This window comes from Protopterus annectens, chromosome 9.part0, assembly GCF_019279795.1.
Source record: "Protopterus annectens isolate FY-2018-M chromosome 9.part0, PAN1.0, whole genome shotgun sequence".
NCBI lineage: Eukaryota > Metazoa > Chordata > Ceratodontiformes > Protopteridae > Protopterus > Protopterus annectens.
Window position 1 is genome coordinate 1,891,479,775 of NC_056743.1, and position 20,624 is coordinate 1,891,500,398.

Below are 20,624 nucleotides of genomic sequence, written 5' to 3' on the forward strand. Positions count from 1 at the left end.
TGAGCCAAAGTGCTAGGCATCACTGAGCATGGGCAGATTAAAACTGAGCCAAAGTGCTAGACATCACTGGGCATGGCCAGATTAAAGCTGAGCCAAAGTGCTAGACATCACTGAGCATGGCCAGATTAAAACTGAGCCAAAGTGCTAGACATCACTGAGCATGCCCAAATTAAAACTGAGCCAAAGTGCTAGACATCACTGAACATGCACAGATTAAAACTGAGCCAAAGTGCTAGACATCACTGAGCATGGCCAGATTAAAACTGAGCCAAAGCTCTAGACATCACTGAGCATGCCCAGATTAAAACTGAGCCAAAGTGCTAGACATCACTGAGCATGCCCAGATTAAAACTGAGCCAAAGTGCTAGACATCACTGAGCATGCTCAGATTAAAACTGAGCCAAAGTGCTAGACATCACCGAACATGCCCAGATTAAAACAGATAATTTAAAATTTGCCTATGATATTCTGCTCCAAATGAACTTAAATGAGCCAGCCAGCTTAATATCACCCTTTGCACTCCTTGTCCGAAAATACTGTCACAGGACAGTTCTGTCATGGCACAGAGCATAAGCACATGGCTACCACAGTCCAGTGCTTGAAGTTAGTTCTGTCATGACACACTGCACTAACACACTGCTGACACAGTGCACTTTCTAAAAGTAGCCCTATTACGACATAAATACACAGCTGTCACAGTGTACCACCTTAATGCAGCTCTGCTATGGCCCTCTACACAAATGCACATGTGTGAGAAAGTTTTATCTGAAGGTAGCTTTGTCATGGCAGGTTTCCCAAATATATAACCATCACAATGAATCATATAAAGGTAGCTTTGTCATTTCATACTATATGAATATTCTGGTACCATAAAACTCCAAATAAAGGCGTGTCTATATTAAATCACTGAACGCTTAAAAAAGCGAATGGTAATTGATCGACCCTATGTAAGAGAAAGCTTACAATGTCGAAGTGTCAGAACAGCAATTTTTTCAAGGGAAAAAAAATTACTGTTCCAACAAAAAAAAAAAAAAAAATAGAAATGAATTGCAGACATTACATTAAGTGGGGGGCTGTGCCCCCCACACCCCCCTACTTAAATATACAAACTCTGAGACCACACTACAGTGCCGAAAACAGCAAAGTACCGAAGCGTCCAAGTGAATTCTTTCTCACGGAAAGAATTCGCTTAACAACCACTTCGATATTTTCTGTTTTCAGCCTTTTAAGTTCGACCAAGACGCATTCGAAAGAATGCGTCTTCAGTCTTCTAATAAAGACCCATAAAGGCAACTATGTCATGGCACATTACAAAAAAGCACTGCTATAACAATACGCCATTTGAAGATAGAGCGCACTGGCACTGCTATAACAATATGCCATTTGAAGATAGAGTGCACTGCATGAGCATATCTCTGCATCTGTACACTGCTTAAAAACAGCTCCATCATAATACAGGACAAGGACATACTCCTGTCATAACACGTTGCCTAAAAAGAGCTTTGTCATAACACAGGCAAAAACATACTTCTGACATAATTCACTGCCTGAAACAGCTCTGTCACAGCACAAGGAACACCCAGACTTCTGTCATAATACTCTGCATAAAAATACCTCACTTAAAGCACATGGCACACAAGCACACATACACAGTTTAAAACAGCTCTGTCATAGCACAGGGCACAGAAGTACTTCTGTTATAATACAATGTCTAAAAGCACATACACACGTACACACACACACACACACACACACACACACACACACACACACACACACATTTCTGTCATAATACATTATCTAGAAACAGCTCTATCTTATCACAGGAGACAGACACTTTTGTCGTGACACATGGACTGAAAATAACTTTTCCACAGAACACAGTGTAAAGACATTGCTGTCAGAATCCAGAGCTCTGTCATGACATGCTGTTACTCTCTCTGCCTCCATACATGTGCAACGTTGTCAGAACCAACAAATGCCTGCACACTAGTGTATAAAAGACTTGGATATTAGCTGTAGAATTAAACTGCTTTAAGTAGGACGATGTGTAGCTTTCACAAAAAGAAATATATAATATACCTTCACATCTATTTTACAGTTGTGCAGTTGCTTTATTTTTAGGAAAATATAGTACTGTTTGACGTAACCTAAGAAAATATCTGCTCAAAGTATAGCCGACTGCAAATGGGCAAGCAAGTATATAACTTGACTTATAACATATACAAGGTGTATGTATACAGGTTGATAGTGTAAACATGCATAGGTCAATAGTATAAGCATGTACAGGGCCCATTAATGCAAACATGTATACAGGCTGATAGTGTAAACATGCATAGGTGTCAGTAGTATAACCAGGAATATGGACTGGTAGTGTAAACATGCCTAGGCGTCTGCAGTATAAGCATGTATAGGGCCCAGTAATGCAAACATGTATGCAGGCTGATAGTGTAAACATGCATAGGTATCAGTAGTATAACCAAGAATATGGACTGGTAGTGTAAACATGCCTAGGCCTCTACAGTATAAGCATGTATAGGGCCCATTTATGCAAACATGTATACAGGCTGAGAGTGTTAACATGCATAGGTGTCAGTAGTATAACCAGGAATATGGACGGTAGTGTAAACATGCCTAGGCATCTGCAGTATAAGCATGTATAGGGCCCACTAATGTAAACATGTATGCAGGCTGATGGTGTAAACATGCATAGGTGTCAGTAGTATAACCAGGAATATGGACTGGTAGTGTAAACATGCCTAGGCGTCTGCAGTATAAGCATGTATAGGGCCCACTAATGTAAACATGTATGCAGGCTGATGGTGTAAACATGCATAGGTGTCAGTAGTATAACCAGGAATATGGACTGGTACTGTAAACATACATTTATGCTGCTGCTGTAAAAATGCTTCCTAAGTATCTTCAGTTTAAGCATGACTAAGACCCACTGATGCAAACATGTATACAAACTGGTTGTGTAAACATGCACTGGTGTCAGTAGTATAACCATGACTATGGACTGGTAGTATAAACATACATGCATGCTGGTAGTGTGTAAGTGCCACAGTGTCAGCACTCTAAGCATATAACCCAGTAGTGTCAACATGAACACATTCTCAAATTGTTTTGCCAAAACTCGTAAGACAGGTACACTGATTCGCTGAAACCTGATTTCACCCGTTACTTACTTCTTGCAGCCACTAAAACATCAGTTTCCTTTTCCTTTCTGAGTTTGCTGATATGGTTGCAGCAGTCAAGAAATGCATCCACACATGGCTGTCCGTCAATGATATACTCCGCCCTCTGCTCACAGGAATGACCCATCGGGTTTTCATGCATTCCATCTTCACAGCATTTCTTCAGTTGATGGTTGTCGTGGTACTTGCTTGCTAAATGGATACAAAACTAGATAATTCATTTCCTTACTACAGCAAGCTTTGTCTTTCTCTTTCTCTCTCTCTCTTTGCCTGTCTCTGTCTGTCTCACACACACACACACACACACACACACACACACACACACACACACACACACACACACACACACACACACACGCAAACAAATGTAGCAGTAGGACCCTGCCAAATATTGTTTAACATAAGAGGTACATCTGATGTACATAAACTAAAGCCCTGCATAAATACAATTCATATTAAAATAGAAGTAAAACATGCATAAATCAGTCAAGAACTCCACAGCTCTACCTTACTCCCTCGTCATAAAACCTCCATGTATAATACTTTCTAAGAGCTCTACAGTCACCTTGGTATTCACTCAAAATTGTATTCATTCAATTTCACAAACCAAAAGAATAGTCTACTAAAGTTGTAGTCGAGCATTTACAGTACATCCACAGATCCATGCATGCTTATACTAATAATACAACAAATAAAAACAACTTAGCAGGCAGCCCATTTTCTAGTGTTAGTAATGCCCTCAAGGATGAGTGTTACAAGGAAACAATTAACCTTTAGGGGTTGTGAGGATCACAACACCTACAGGCAGTCTGTTAGCTCCCTGTAATGCCCACCCTGATAGGCATTTTAATTGCTTAATTAACTAATCTAGTAAAATATGAGAAAACAGGTGACACTCCTAAGGGTAAAAGCTCCACTGCTAAGAGAAATAAATCCACAAAATACAACTATGTAAAGAGCAGTGAACCAACCACGCAGTAGACGGACCATAAAACCATTTATTAAAAATAAAAATGGTAAGTGATTTCGCTATTCAGCTTCTTCAAACCAACAAAAAACATTCAAATACAATCAAACAGCTTATATATGCATACAATTGCCCAATCACGTTGAGAGATGTATTTAAAAATAGGAAATGCTGTATTTAAAGGCATACCCCAGTAATGTTAAAACAAGTATACGTACATACCTATTTAATATGTTTGATAAAATATAAGGAATTAAGCATACTTACAAAATTGTAAATGCTAAATAAATAGTTGTTTTTATAAAGCATACATATAAACTTGAATAAAGCATTAAATTCTAACCCATGCAAATGTATATTCACTTCCTGGATAACACAATATGATAGAACTGTATGTAAATTATAGTAATGCTAGATTTCAATCTGTCATAATAATAGACTGCATATAGCCTCCCTGAAAAATATACTTAAATACAAAAATGGTGTATTTGGAGGCATGCAGCAATCATTCTAAAACTCTATTTTAACTATAAGCTCATATAACATATTCTATAAAGCACAAAGAGGAAGCTTCGTTTAAAGATGTTAAAAGCACTAAATGAGCTAGACATTTATCCACGGTGCATATATTAAACAGGATGCCTCTCTAAGGATACATACACATATAAGGCAAGTATCAATACGTACTCATATGAAAACATATGTCCTGCTTCCAAAACAACTGAACTACAGTGGAACTATATATAAAGAGAAACACAGATGCATAGTTCTGACATGATACTATAGGCTATGCAAAACCTCCCATCATAATTCCATAAGATAGCACTTATGGCTGGCTACTTAGAAGTCTTCTAGACTTTAGTGTGGGTTTCAAAGATGCCCTCTCATTGAGACTCTTGCCCCTATCAGCTCAAAGTGTCAGTATCCACTTAACCTGCCTGCTTTCTGTTAAATTCCTAATATCTCCTTCACGTAGACCAGGTATAGTAGTGTCTATTAACATAAACATGAACCTATGTTCATCCCCTTTAGATATCACGTCTTTGGACAGGGCATTATGACTTGATTTTATTCTTATACTGTATACGTGTTCTCTGATTCTATCCCTGAGAGCTCTGTCTGTTTTACCTATGTTAAACGAATGGCATAGAACACAAGTCGCCAAATATACCACGTGCTGTGTTTGACAATTTGCAGAGATGTTAAACTCAAAAATCTGATCAGTATCAGGATGTATAAAATATCCACTGGTGTCTAAATGTCTACAAAAATTACATTTACCACATGGATATGTACATAGGTTCTCATACATGGGATGATCCAAGCTACTTCTAGGATGGCATAACAGCCTCTTCAGATTTACTTTATTTTTAGATCTGAACTTAGGGTCATTCCCTAAAATCTATCTAAGCACTGGATCTACTGTCAAAATACCCCAATTTTTCTTTAGAATCTCTGTTATATGACTAATTTCACTGGTATAAAACATGGGTAGAATCTCCATTATATGACTACTGTCACTGGTATAAAACATGGGTAGAATTTCCATTATATGACTACTGTCACTGGTATAAAACATGGATAGAATCTCCATTATATGACTACTGTCACTGGTATAAAACATGGTTAGAACCTCCGTTATACGACTACGGTTACTGGTATAAAACATGGGTAGAATCTCCGTTATATGACTACTGTCACTGGTATAAAACATGGGTAGAAACTCCGTTATATGACTACTGTCACTGGTATAAAACATGGGTAGAATCTCCATTATATGACTACTGTCACTGGTATAAAACATGGGTAGAATCTCCATTATATGACTACTGTCACTGGTATAAAACATGGGTAGAATCTCCATTATATGACTACTGTCCCTGGTATAAAACATGGGTAGAATCTCTGTTATATGACTACTGTCACTGGTATAAAACATGGGTAGAATCTCTGTTATATGACTACTGTCACTGGTGTAAAATATGGGTAGAATCTCCATTATATGACTACTGTCACTGGTATAAAACATGGGTAGAATCTCCGTTATATGACAACTGTCACTGGTATAAAACATGGGTAGAATCTCTGTTATATGACTACTGTCGCTGGTATAAAACATGGGTAGAATCTCCGTTATATGACTACTGTCACTGGTATAAAACATGGGAAGAATCTCCGTTATATGACTACTGTCACTGGTATAAAACATGGGTAGAATCTCAGTTATATGACTACTGTCATTGGTATAAAACATGGGTAGAATCACCATTATATGACTACTGTCACTGGTATAAAACATGGGTAGAATCTCCATTATATGACTACTGTCACTGCTATAAAACATGGGTAGAATCTCCATTATATGATTACTGTCACTGGTATAAATCATGGGTAAACTCTACGTTATATGAGTACTGTCACTGGTATAAAACATGGGTAGAATCTCCGTTATATGACTAATGTCACTGGTATAAAACATGGGTAGAATGTCCATTATATGATTACTGTCACTGGTATAAAACATGGGTAGAATCTCCATTATATGACTACTGTCACTGGTATAAAACATGGGTAGAATGTCCATTATATGGTTACTGTCACTGGTATAAAACATAGGTAGAATCTCCATTATATGACTACTGTCACTGGTATAAAACATTGGTAGAATCTCCACTATATGACTACTGTCACTGGTGTAAAACATGGGTAGAATCTCCGTTATATGACTACTGTCACTTGTATAAAACATGGGTAGAATCTCCGTTATATGACTACTGTCACTGGTATAAAACATGGGTAGAATCTCCGTTATGTGACTACTGTCACTGGTGTAAAACATGGGTAGAATCTCCGTTATATGACTACTGTCACTGGTATAAAACATGGGTAGAATCTCCGTTATATGACTACTGTCACTGGTATAAAACATGTGTAGAATCTCTGTTATATGACTACTGTCACTGGTATAAAACATGGGTAGAATCTCCGTTATATGACTACTGTCACTGGTATAAAACATGGGTAGAATCTCCGTTATATGACTACTGTCACTGGTATAAAACATGGGTAGAATCTCCATTATATGACTACTGTCGCTGGTATAAAACATGGGTAGAATATCCATTATATGACTACTGTCACTGGTGTAAAACATGGGTAGAATCTCCGTTATATGACTACTGTCACTTGTATAAAACAGGGGTAGAATCTCCGTTATATGACTACTGTCACTGGTATAAAACATGGGTAGAATCTCCATTATATGACTACTGTCACTGGTGTAAAACATGGGTAGAATCTCCGTTATATGACTACTGTCAATGGTGTAAAACATGGGTAGAATCTCCGTTATATGACTACTGTCACTGGTATAAAACATGGGTAGATTCTCCATTATATGACTACTGTCACTGGTGTAAAACATGGGTAGAATCTCTGTTATATGACTACTGCCACTGGTATAAAACATGGGTAGAATCTCCATTATATGACTACTGTCACTGGTATAAAACATAGGTAGAATCTCCGTTATATGACTACTGTCACTGGTATAAAACATGGGTAGATTCTCCATTATATGACTACTGTCACTGGTATAAAACATGGGCAGAATCTCTGTTATATGACAACTGTCACTTGTATAAAACATGGGTAGAATCTCCATTATATGACTACTGTCACTGGTATAAAACATGGGTAGAATCTCCGTAATATGACTACTGTCATTGATGTTAAACATGGGTAGAATCTCCGTTATATGACTACTGTCACTGGTGTAAAACATGGGTAGAATCTCCATTATATGACTACTGTCACTGGTATAAAACATGGGTAGAAACTCCGTTATATGACTACTGTCACTGGTATAAAACATGGGTAGAATCTCCATTATATGACTACTGTCACTGGTATAAAACATGGGTAGAATCTCCATTATATGACTACTGTTACTGGTATAAAACATGGGCAGAATCTCCATTATATGACTACTGTCACTGGTATAAAACATGGGTAGAATCTCCGTTATATGACTACTGTCACTGCTATAAAACATGGGTAGAATCTCCATTATATGACTACTGTCACTGGTATAAAACATGGGTAGAATCTCCATTATATGATTACTGTCACTGGTATAAATCATGGGTAAAATCTACGTTATATGACTACTGTCACTGGTATAAAACATGGGTAGAATCTCCGTTATATGACTAATGTCACTGGTATAAAACATGGGTAGAATGTCCATTATATGATTACTGTCACTGGTATAAAACATGGGTAGAATCTCCATTATATGGCTACTGTCACTGGTATAAAACATGGGTAGAATGTCCATTATATGGTTACTGTCACTGGTATAAAACATAGGTAGAATCTCCATTATATGACTACTGTCACTGGTATAAAACTTTGGTAGAATCTCCATTATATGACTACTGTCACTGGTGTAAAACATTGGTAGAATCTCCGTTATATGACTACTGTCACTGGTATAAAACATGGGTAGAATCTCCGTTATATGACTACTGTCACTGGTATAAAACATGGGTAGAATCTCCGTTATATGACTACTGTCACTGTAAAACATGGGTAGAATCTCCGTTATATGACTACTGTCACTGGTATAAAACATGGGTAGAATCTCCGTTACATGACTACTGTCACTGGTATAAAACATGTGTAGAATCTCTGTTATATGAGTACTGTCACTGGTATAAAACATGGGTAGAATCTCCGTTATATGACTACTGTCACTGGTATAAAACATGGGTAGAATCACCGTTATATGACTACTGTCACTGGTATAAAACATGGTTAGAATCTCCATTATATGACTACTGTCACTGGTATAAAACATGGGTAGAATATCCATTATATGACTACTGTCACTGGTGTAAAACATGGGTAGAATCTCCGTTATATGACTACTGTCACTGGTATAAAACAGGGGTAGAATCTCCGTTATATGACTACTGTCACTGGTATAAAACATGGGTAGAATCTCCATTATATGACTACTGTCACTGGTGTAAAACATGGGTAGAATCTCCGTTATATGACTACTGTCACTGGTGTAAAACATGGGTAGAATCTCCGCTATATGACTACTGTCACTGGTATAAAACATGGTTAGATTCTCCATTATACGACTACTGTCACTGGTATAAAACATGGGTAGAATCTCCATTATATGACTACTGTCACTGGTATAAAACATGGGTAGAATGTCCATTATATGACTACTGTCACTGGTATAAAACATGGGTAGAATCTCCATTATATGACTACTGTCACTGGTATAAAACATGGGTAGAATCTCCGTTATATGACTAGTGTTACTGGTATAAAACGTGGGTAGAATCTCCATTATATGACTACTGTCGCTGGTATAAAACATGGGTAGAATCTCCATTATATGACTACTGTCACTGGTATAAAACATGGGTAGAATCTCCATTATATGACTACTGTCACTGGTGTAAAACATGGGTAGAATCTCCATTATTTGACTACTGTCACTGGTGTAAAACATGGGTAGAATCTCCATTATATGACTACTGTCACTGGTATAAAACATGGGTATAATCTCCGTTATATGACTACTGTCACTGGTGTAAAACATGGGTAGAATCTCCATTATATGACTACTGTCACTGGTATAAAACATGGGTAGAATCTCCATTATATGACTACTGTCACTGGTATAAAACATGGGTAGAATCTCCGGTATATGACTACTGTCACTGGTATCAAACATGGGTAGAATCTCTGTTATATGACTACTGTCACTGGTATAAAAAATGGGTAGAATCTCCATTATATGACTACTGGCAATGGTATAAAACATGGGTAGAATCTCCATTATATGACTACTGTCACTGGTATAAAACATGGGTAGAATCTCCGTTATATGACTACTGTCACTGGTATAAAACATGGGTAGAATCTCCGTTATATGACTACTGTCACTGGTGTAAAACATGGGTTGAATCTCCATTATATGACTACTGTCACTGGTATAAAACATGGGTAGAATCTCCGTTATATGACTACTGTCACTGGTATAAAACATGGGTAGAATCTCTGTTATATGACTACTGTCGCTGGTATAAAACATGGGTAGAATCTCTGTTATATGACTACTGTCACTGGTATAAAACATGGGTAGAATCTCCATTATATGACTACTGTCACTGGATTAAAACATGGGTAGAATCTCCATTATATGACTACTGTCACTGCTATAAAACATGGGTAAAATCTCCATTATATGACTACTGTCACTGGTATAAAACATGGGTAGAATCTCCATTATATGATTACTGTCACTGGTATAAAACATGGGTAGAATCTCCATTATATGACTACTGTCACTGGTATAAAACATGGGTAGAATCTCCATTATATGATTACTGTCACTGGTATAAAACATAGGTAGAATCTCCATTATATGACTACTGTCACTGGTGTAAAACATGGGTAGAATCTCTGTTATATGACTACTGTCACTGGTATAAAACATGGGTAGAATCTCCATTATATGACTACTGTTACTGGTATAAAACATGGGCAGAATCTCCATTATATGACTACTGTCACTGGTATAAAACACGGGTAGAATCTCCGTTATATGACTACTGTCACTGCTATAAAACATGGGTAGAATCTCCATTATATGACTACTGTCACTGGTATAAAACATGGGTAGAATCTCCATTATATGATTACTGTCACTGGTATAAATCATGGGTAAAATCTACGTTATATGACTACTGTCACTGGTATAAAACATGGGTAGAATCTCCGTTATATGACTAATGTCACTGGTATAAAACATGGGTAGAATGTCCATTATATGATTACTGTCACTGGTATAAAACATGGGTAGAATCTCCATTATATGGCTACTGTCACTGGTATAAAACATGGGTAGAATGTCCATTATATGGTTACTGTCACTGGTATAAAACATAGGTAGAATCTCCATTATATGACTACTGTCACTGGTATAAAACATTGGTAGAATCTCCATTATATGACTACTGTCACTGGTGTAAAACATTGGTAGAATCTCCGTTATATGACTACTGTCACTGGTATAAAACATGGGTAGAATCTCCGTTACATGACTACTGTCACTGGTATAAAACATGGGTAGAATCTCCGTTATATGACTACTGTCACTGTAAAACATGGGTAGAATCTCCGTTATATGACTACTGTCACTGGTATAAAACATGGGTAGAATCTCCGTTACATGACTACTGTCACTGGTATAAAACATGTGTAGAATCTCTATTATATGAGTACTGTCACTATTATAAAACATGGGTAGAATCTCCGTTATATGACTACTGTCACTGGTATAAAACATGGGTAGAATCACCGTTATATGACTACTGTCACTGGTATAAAACATGGTTAAAATCTCCATTATATGACTACTGTCACTGGTATAAAACATGGGTAGAATATCCATTATATGACTACTGTCACTGGTGTAAAACATGGGTAGAATCTCCGTTATATGACTACTGTCACTGGTATAAAACAGGGGTAGAATCTCCGTTATATGACTACTGTCACTGGTATAAAACATGGGTAGAATCTCCATTATATGACTACTGTCACTGGTGTAAAACATGGGTAGAATCTCCGTTATATGACTACTGTCACTGGTGTAAAACATGGGTAGAATCTCCGTTATATGACTACTGTCACTGGTATAAAACATGGGTAGAGTCTCCATTATACGACTACTGTCACTGGTATAAAACATGGGTAGAATCTCCATTATATGACTACTGTCACTGGTATAAAACATGGGTAGAATGTCCATTATATGACTACTGTCACTGGTATAAAACATGGGTAGAATCTCCATTATATGACTACTGTCACTGGTATAAAACATGGGTAGAATCTCCGTTATATGACTAGTGTTACTGGTATAAAACGTGGGTAGAATCTCCATTATATGACTACTGTCGCTGGTATAAAACATGGGTAGAATCTCCATTATATGACTACTGTCACTGGTATAAAACATGGGTAGAATCTCCATTATATGACTACTGTCACTGGTGTAAAACATGGGTAGAATCTCCATTATATGACTACTGTATCTGGTGTAAAACATGGGTAGAATCTCTGTTATATGACTACTGTCACTGGTATAAAACATGGGTAGAATCTGCGTTATATGACTACTGTCACTGGTGTAAAACATGGGTAGAATCTCCGTTATATGACTACTGTCACTGGTATAAAACATTGGTAGAATCTCTGTTATATGACAACTGTCACTTGTATAAAACATGGGTAGAATCTCCATTATATGACTACTGTCATTGGTGTAAAACATGGGTAGAATCTCCATTATATGACTACTGTCACTGGAATAAAACATGGGTATAATCTCCGTTATATGACTACTGTCACTGGTGTAAAACATGGGTTGAATCTCCATTATATGACTACTGTCACTGGTATAAAACATGGGTAGAATCTCCGTTATATGACTACTGTCACTGGTATAAAACATGGGTAGAATCTCTGTTATATGACTACTGTCGCTGGTATAAAACATGGGTAGAATCTCTGTTATATGACTACTGTCACTGGTATAAAACATGGGTAGAATCTCCATTATATGACTACTGTCACTGGATTAAAACATGGGTAGAATCTCCATTATATGACTACTGTCACTGCTATAAAACATGGGTAAAATCTCCATTATATGACTACTGTCACTGGTATAAAACATGGGTAGAATCTCCATTATATGATTACTGTCACTGGTATAAAACATGGGTAGAATCTCCATTATATGACTACTGTCACTGGTATAAAACATAGGTAGAATCTCCATTATATGACTACTGTCACTGGTGTAAAACATGGGTAGAATCTCTGTTATATGACTACTGCCACTGGTATAAAACATGGGTAGAATCTCCGTTATATGACTACTGTCACTGGTATAAAACATGGGCTGAATCTCCATTATATGACTACTGCCAGTGGTGTAAAACATGGGTAGAATCTCCGTTATATGACTACTGTCACTGGTATAAAACGTGGGTAGAATCTCCATTATATGACTACTGTAACTGGTATAAAACATGGGTAGAATCTCTGTTATATGACTACTGTCACTGGTATAAAACATGGGTAGAATCTCCGTTATATGACTACTGTCACGGGTATAAAACATGGGTAGAATCTCCGTTATATGCCTACTGTCACTGGTATAAAACATGGGTAGAATCTCCGTTATATGACTACTGTCACTGGTGTAAAACATGGGTAGAATCTCCATTATATGACTACTGTCACAGGTGTAAAACATGGGTAGAATCTCTGTTATATGACTACAGTCACTGGTATAAAACATGGGTAGAATCTCCGTTATATGACTACTGTCACTGGTATAAAACATGGGTAGAATGTCCGTTATATGACTACTGTCACTGATGTAAAACATGGGTAGAATCTCCGTTATATGACTACTGTCACTGGTGTAAAACATGGGTAGAATCTCCTTTATATGACTACTGTCATTGGTATAAAACATGGGTAGAATCTCCATTATACGAGTACTGTCACTGGTATAAAACATGGGTAGAATCTCTGTTATTTGACTACTGTCACTTGTATAAAACATGGGTAGAATCTCCATTATATGACTACTGTCACTGGTATAAAACTTGGGTAGAATCTCTGTAATATGACCGCTTTCACTGGTGTAAAACATGGGTAGAATCTCCGTTATATGTCTACTGTCACTGGTATAAAACATGAGTAGAATCTCTGTTATATGACAACTGTCACTGGTATAAAACATGGGTAGAATCTCCGTTATATGACTACTGTCAGTGGCGTAAAACATGGGTAGAATCTCCGTTATATGACTACTGTCACTGGTATAAAATGAGTAGAATGTCCGTTATATGACTTCTGTCTCTGGTATAAAACATGGGTAGAATCTCCATTATATGACTACTGTTACTGGCATAAAACATGGGTAGAATCTCCGTTATATGACTGTCACTGGTATAAAACATGCGTAGAATCTCCATTATATGACTAATGTCACTGGTATAAAACATGCGTAGAATCTCCATTATATGACTACTGTCACTGGTATAAAACATGGGTAGAATCTCCATTATATGACTACTGTCACTGGTATAAAACATGGGTGGAATCTCCATTATATGACTACTGTCACTGGTATAAAACATGGTTAGAATCTCCATTATATGACTACTGTCACTGGTATAAAACATGGGTAGAATCTCCGTTATATGACTACTGTCACTGGTATAAAACATGGGTAGAATCTCCATTATACGACTACTGTCACTGGTATAAAACATGGGTAGAATCTCCATTATATGACTACTGTCACTGGTATAAAACATGGGTAGAATCTCCATTATATGACTACTGTCACTGGTATAAAACATGGGTAGAATCTCCGTTATATGACTACTGTCACTGGTGGAAAACATGGGTAGAATCTCCGTTATATGACTACTGTCACTGGTATAAAACATGGGTAGAATCTCTATTATATGACTACTGTCACTGGTATAAAACATGGGTAGAATCTATATTATATGACTACTGTCACTGGCATAAAACATGGGTAGAATCTCCATTATATGACTACTGTCACTGGTATAAAACATGGGTAGAATCTCCGTTATATGACTACTGTCACTGGTATAAAACATGGGTAGAATCTGTATTATATGACTACTGTCACTGGTATAAAACATGGGTAGAATCTCCGTTGTATGACTACTGTCACTGGTATAAAACATGGGTAGAATCTCCGTTATATGACTACTGTCACTGCTATAAAACATGGGTAGAATCTCCATTATATGACTACTGTCACTGGTATAAAACATGGGTAGAATCTCCGTTATACGACTACTGTCACTGGTATAAAACATGGGTAGAATCTCCATTATTTGACTACTGTCACTGGTATAAAACATGGGTAGAATCTCCATTATATGACTACTGTCACTGGTATAAAACATGGGTAGAATCTCCATTATATGACTACTGTCACTGGTGTAAAACATGGGTAGAATCTCCGTTATATGACTACTGTCACTGGTATAAAACATGGGTAGAATCTCCGTTATATGACTATTGTCACTGGTGTAAAACATGGGTAGAATCTCTGTTATATGACTACTGTCACTGGCATAAAACATGGGTAGAATCTCCATTATATGACTACTGTCACTGGCATAAAACATGGGTAGAATCTCCATTATATGACTACTGTCACTGGTATAAAACATAGGTAGAATCTCCGTTATATGACTACTGTCACTGGTATAAAACATGGGTAGAATCTCTATTATATGACTACTGTCACTGGCATAAAGCATGGGTGGAATCTATATTATATGACTACTGTCACTGGCATAAAACATGGGTAGAATCTCCATTATATGACTACTGTCACTGGTATAAAACATGGGTAGAATCTCCGTTATATGACTACTGTCACTGGTATAAAACATGGTTAGAATCTCCATTATATGACTACTGTCACTGGTATAAAACATGGGTAGAATATCCATTATATGACTACTGTCACTGGTGTAAAACATGGGTAGAATCTCCGTTATATGATTACTGTCACTGGTATAAAACAGGGGTAGAATCTCAGTTATATGACTACTGTCACTGGTATAAAACATGGGTAGAATCTCCATTATATGACTACTGTCACTGGTGTAAAACATGGGTAGAATCTCCGTTATATGACTACTGTCACTGGTGTAAAACATGGGTAGAATCTCCGTTATATGACTACTGTCACTGGTATAAAACATGGGTAGATTCTCCATTATACGACTACTGTCACTGGTATAAAACATGGGTAGAATGTCCATTATATGACTACTGTCACTGGTATAAAACATGGGTAGAATCTCCATTATATGACTACTGTCACTGGTATAAAACATGGGTAGAATCTCCGTTATATGACTAGTGTTACTGGTATAAAACGTGGGTAGAATCTCCATTATATGACTACTATCGCTGGTATAAAACATGGGTAGAATCTCCATTATATGACTACTGTCACTGGTATAAAACATGGGTAGAATCTCCATTATATGACTACTGTCACTGGTGTAAAACATGGGTAGAATCTCTGTTATATGACTACTGTCACTGGTATAAAACATGGGTAGAATCTGCGTTATATGACTACTGTCACTGGTGTAAAACATGGGTAGAATCTCCGTTATATGACTACTGTCACTGGTATAAAACATGGGTAGAATCTCTGTTATATGACAACTGTTACTTGTATAAAACATGGGTAGAATCTGCATTATATGACTACTGTCACTGGTATAAAACATGGGTAGAATCTCCGTAATATGACTACTGTCACTGGTATAAAACATGGGTAGAATCTCCGTTATATGACTACTGTCACTGGTATAAAACATGAGTAGAATCTCTGTTATATGACTACTGTCACAGGTGTAAAACATGGGTAGAATCTCTGTTATATGACTACAGTCACTGGTATAAAACATGGGTAGAATCTCCGTTATATGACTACTGTCACTGGTATAAAACATGGGTAGAATGTCCGTTATATGACTACTGTCACTGATGTAAAACATGGGTAGAATCTCCATTATATGACTACTGTCACTGGTGTAAAACATGGGTAGAATCTCCTTTATATGACTACTGTCATTGGTATAAAACATGGGTAGAATCTCGATTATACGAGTACTGTCACTGGTATAAAACATGGGTAGAATCTCCGTTATATGACTACTGTCACTGGTGTAAAACATGGGTAGAATCTCCGTTATATGACTCTTGTCACTGGTATAAAACATGAGTAGAATCTCTGTTATTTGACTACTGTCACTTGTATAAAACATGGGTAGAATCTCCATTATATGACTACTGTCACTGGTATAAAACTTGGGTAGAATCTCCGTAATATGACCGCTTTCACTGGTGTAAAACATGGGTAGAATCTCCGTTATATGTCTACTGTCACTGGTATAAAACATGAGTAGAATCTCTGTTATATGACAACTGTCACTGGTATAAAACATGGGTAGAATCTCCGTTATATGACTACTGTCAGTGGCGTAAAACATGGGTAGAATCTCCGTTATATGACTACTGTCACTGGTATAAAATGAGTAGAATGTCCGTTATATGACTTCTGTCACTGGTATAAAACATGGGTAGAATCTCCATTATATGACTACTGTTACTGGCATAAAACATGGGTAGAATCTCCGTTATATGACTGTCACTGGTATAAAACATGCGTAGAATCTCCAATATACGACTACTGTCACTGGTATAAAACATGGGTAGAATCTCCATTATATTACTACTGTCACTGGTATAAAACATGGGTGGAATCTCCATTATATGACTACTGTCACTGGTATAAAACATGGTTAGAATCTCCATTATATGACTACTGTCACTGGTATAAAACATGGGTAGAATCTCCGTTATATGACTACTGTCACTGGTATAAAACATGGGTAGAATCTCCATTATACGACTACTGTCACTGGTATAAAACATGGGTAGAATCTCCATTATATGACTACTGTCACTGGTATAAAACATGGGTAGAATCTCCATTATATGACTACTGTCACTGGTATAAAACATGGGTAGAATCTCCGTTATATGACTACTGCCACTGGTGTAAAACATGGGTAGAATCTCCGTTATATGACTACTGTCACTGGTATAAAACATGGGTAGAATCTCTATTATATGACTACTGTCACTGGTATAAAACATGGGTAGAATCTATATTATATGACTACTGTCACTGGCATAAAACATGGGTAGAATCTCCATTATATGACTACTGTCACTGGTATAAAACATGGGTAGAATCTCCGTTATATGACTACTGTCACTGGTATAAAACATGGGTAGAATCTCTGTTGTATGACTACTGTCACTGGTATAAAACATGGGTAGAATCTCCGTTATATGACTACTGTCACTGCTATAAAACATGGGTAGAATCTCCATTATATGACTACTGTCACTGGTATAAAACATGGGTAGAATCTTCATTATATGACTACTGTCACTGGTATAAAACATGGGTAGAATCTCCGTTATACGACTACTGTCACTGGTATAAAACATGGGTAGAATCTCCGTTATTTGACTACTGTCACTGGTATAAAACATGGGTAGAATCTCCATTATATGACTACTGTCACTGGTATAAAACATGGGTAGAATCTCCATTATATGACTACTGTCACTGGTGTAAAACATGGGTAGAATCTCCATTATATGACTACTGTCACTGGTATAAAACATGGGTAGAATCTCCATTATATGACTATTGTCACTGGTGTAAAACATGGGTAGAATCTCTGTTATATGACTACTGTCACTGGTATAAAACATGGGTAGAATCTCCGTTATATGACTATTGTCACTGGTGTAAAACATGGGTAGAATCTCTGTTATATGACTACTGTCACTGGTATAAAACATGGGTAAAATCTCCATTATATGACTACTGTCACTGGCATCAAACATTGGTAGAATCTGCATTATATGACTACTGTCACTGGTATAAAACATAGGTAGAATCTCCGTTATATGACTACTGTCACTGGTATAAAACATGGGTAGAATCTCTATTATATGAATACTGTCACTGGTATAAAACATGGGTGGAATCTATATTATATGACTACTGTCACTGGCATAAAACATGGGTAGAATCTCGATTATATGACTACTGTCACTGGTATAAAACATGGGTAGAATCTCCGTTATATGACTACTGTCACTGGTATGAAACATGGGTAGAATCTCTATTATATGACTACTGTCACTGGTATAAAACATGGGTAGAATCTCTGTTATATGACTACTGTCACTGGTATAAAACATGGGTAGAATCTCCGTTATATGACTACTGTCACTGGTAAAAAACATGGGTAGAATCTCTGTTATATGACTACTGTCACTGGTATAAAACATGGGTAGAATCTCCGTTATATGACTTCTGTCACTGGTATAAAACATGGGTAGAATCTCCATTATATGACTACTGTCACTGGTATAAAACATGGGTAGAATCTTCATTATATGACTACTGTCACTGGTATAAAAAATGGGTAGAATCTCCGTTATATGACTATTGTCACTGGTGTAAAACATGGGTAGAATCTCTGTTATATGACTACTGTCACTGGTATAAAACATGGGTAGAATCTCCATTATATGACTACTGTCACTGGCATAAAACATGGGTAGAATCTCCATTATATGACTACTGTCACTGGTATAAAACATAGGTAGAATCTCCGTTATATGACTACTGTCACTGGTATAAAACATGGGTAGAATCTCTATTATATGACTACTGTCACTGGTATAAAACATGGGTAGAATCTATATTATATGACTACTGTCACTGGCATAAAACATGGGTAGAATCTCTGTTATATGACTACTGTCACTGGTATAAAACATGGGTTGAATCTCCGTTATATGACTACTGTCACTGGTATAAAACATGGGAAAAATCTCTATTATATGACTACTGTCACTGGTATAAAACATGGGTAGAATCTCTGTTATATGACTACTGTCACTGGTATAAAACATGGGTAGAATCTCCATTATATGACTACTGTCACTGATATAAAACATGGGTAGAATCTCCGTTATATGACTACTGTCACTTGTGTAAAACATGGGTAGAATCTCCGTTATATGACTACTGTCACTGGTATAAAACATGGGTAGCATCTCCGTTATATGACTATTGTCACTGGTGTAAAACATGGGTAGAATCTCTGTTATATGACTACTGTCACTGGTATAAAACATGGGTAGAATCTCCATTATATGACTACTGTCACTGGCATAAAACATGGGTAGAATCTCCATTATATGACTACTGTCACTGGTATAAAACATAGGTAGAATCTCCGTTATATGACTACTGTCACTGGTATAAAACATGGGTAGAATCTCTATTATATGACTACTGTCACTGGTATAAAACATGGGTAGAATCTATATTATATGACTACTGTCACTGGCATAAAACATGGGTAGAATCTCCATTATATGACTACTGTCACTGGTATAAAACATGGGTAGAATCTCCATTATATGACTACTGTCACTGGTATAAAACATGGGTAGAATCTGTATTATATGACTACTGTCACTGGTATAAAACATGGGTAGAATCTCTGTTATATGACTACTGTCACTGGTATAAAACATGGGTAGAATCTCTGTTATATGACTACTGTCACTGATATAAAACATGGGTAGAATCTCCGTTATATGACTACTGTCACTGCTATAAAACATGGGTAGAATCTCCATTATATGACTACTGTCACTGGTATAAAACATGG

The 20,624-nt window shown here is 36.9% G+C and overlaps 1 protein-coding gene across 1 annotated transcript in view; it reads right to left on the reverse strand.

The window, feature by feature from the left end:
* The window catches only part of LOC122812307 (complement C3-like), a 2,177,376-nt gene that overhangs the window by 1,273,916 nt on the left and 882,836 nt on the right, over positions 1-20,624 (reverse strand). Inside the window, exon 17 of the mRNA XM_044084710.1 lies at positions 3,189-3,389. Within this exon, the coding sequence (XP_043940645.1) occupies positions 3,189-3,389 (201 nt within the window). The remainder of the gene's footprint in view (positions 1-3,188; positions 3,390-20,624) is intronic.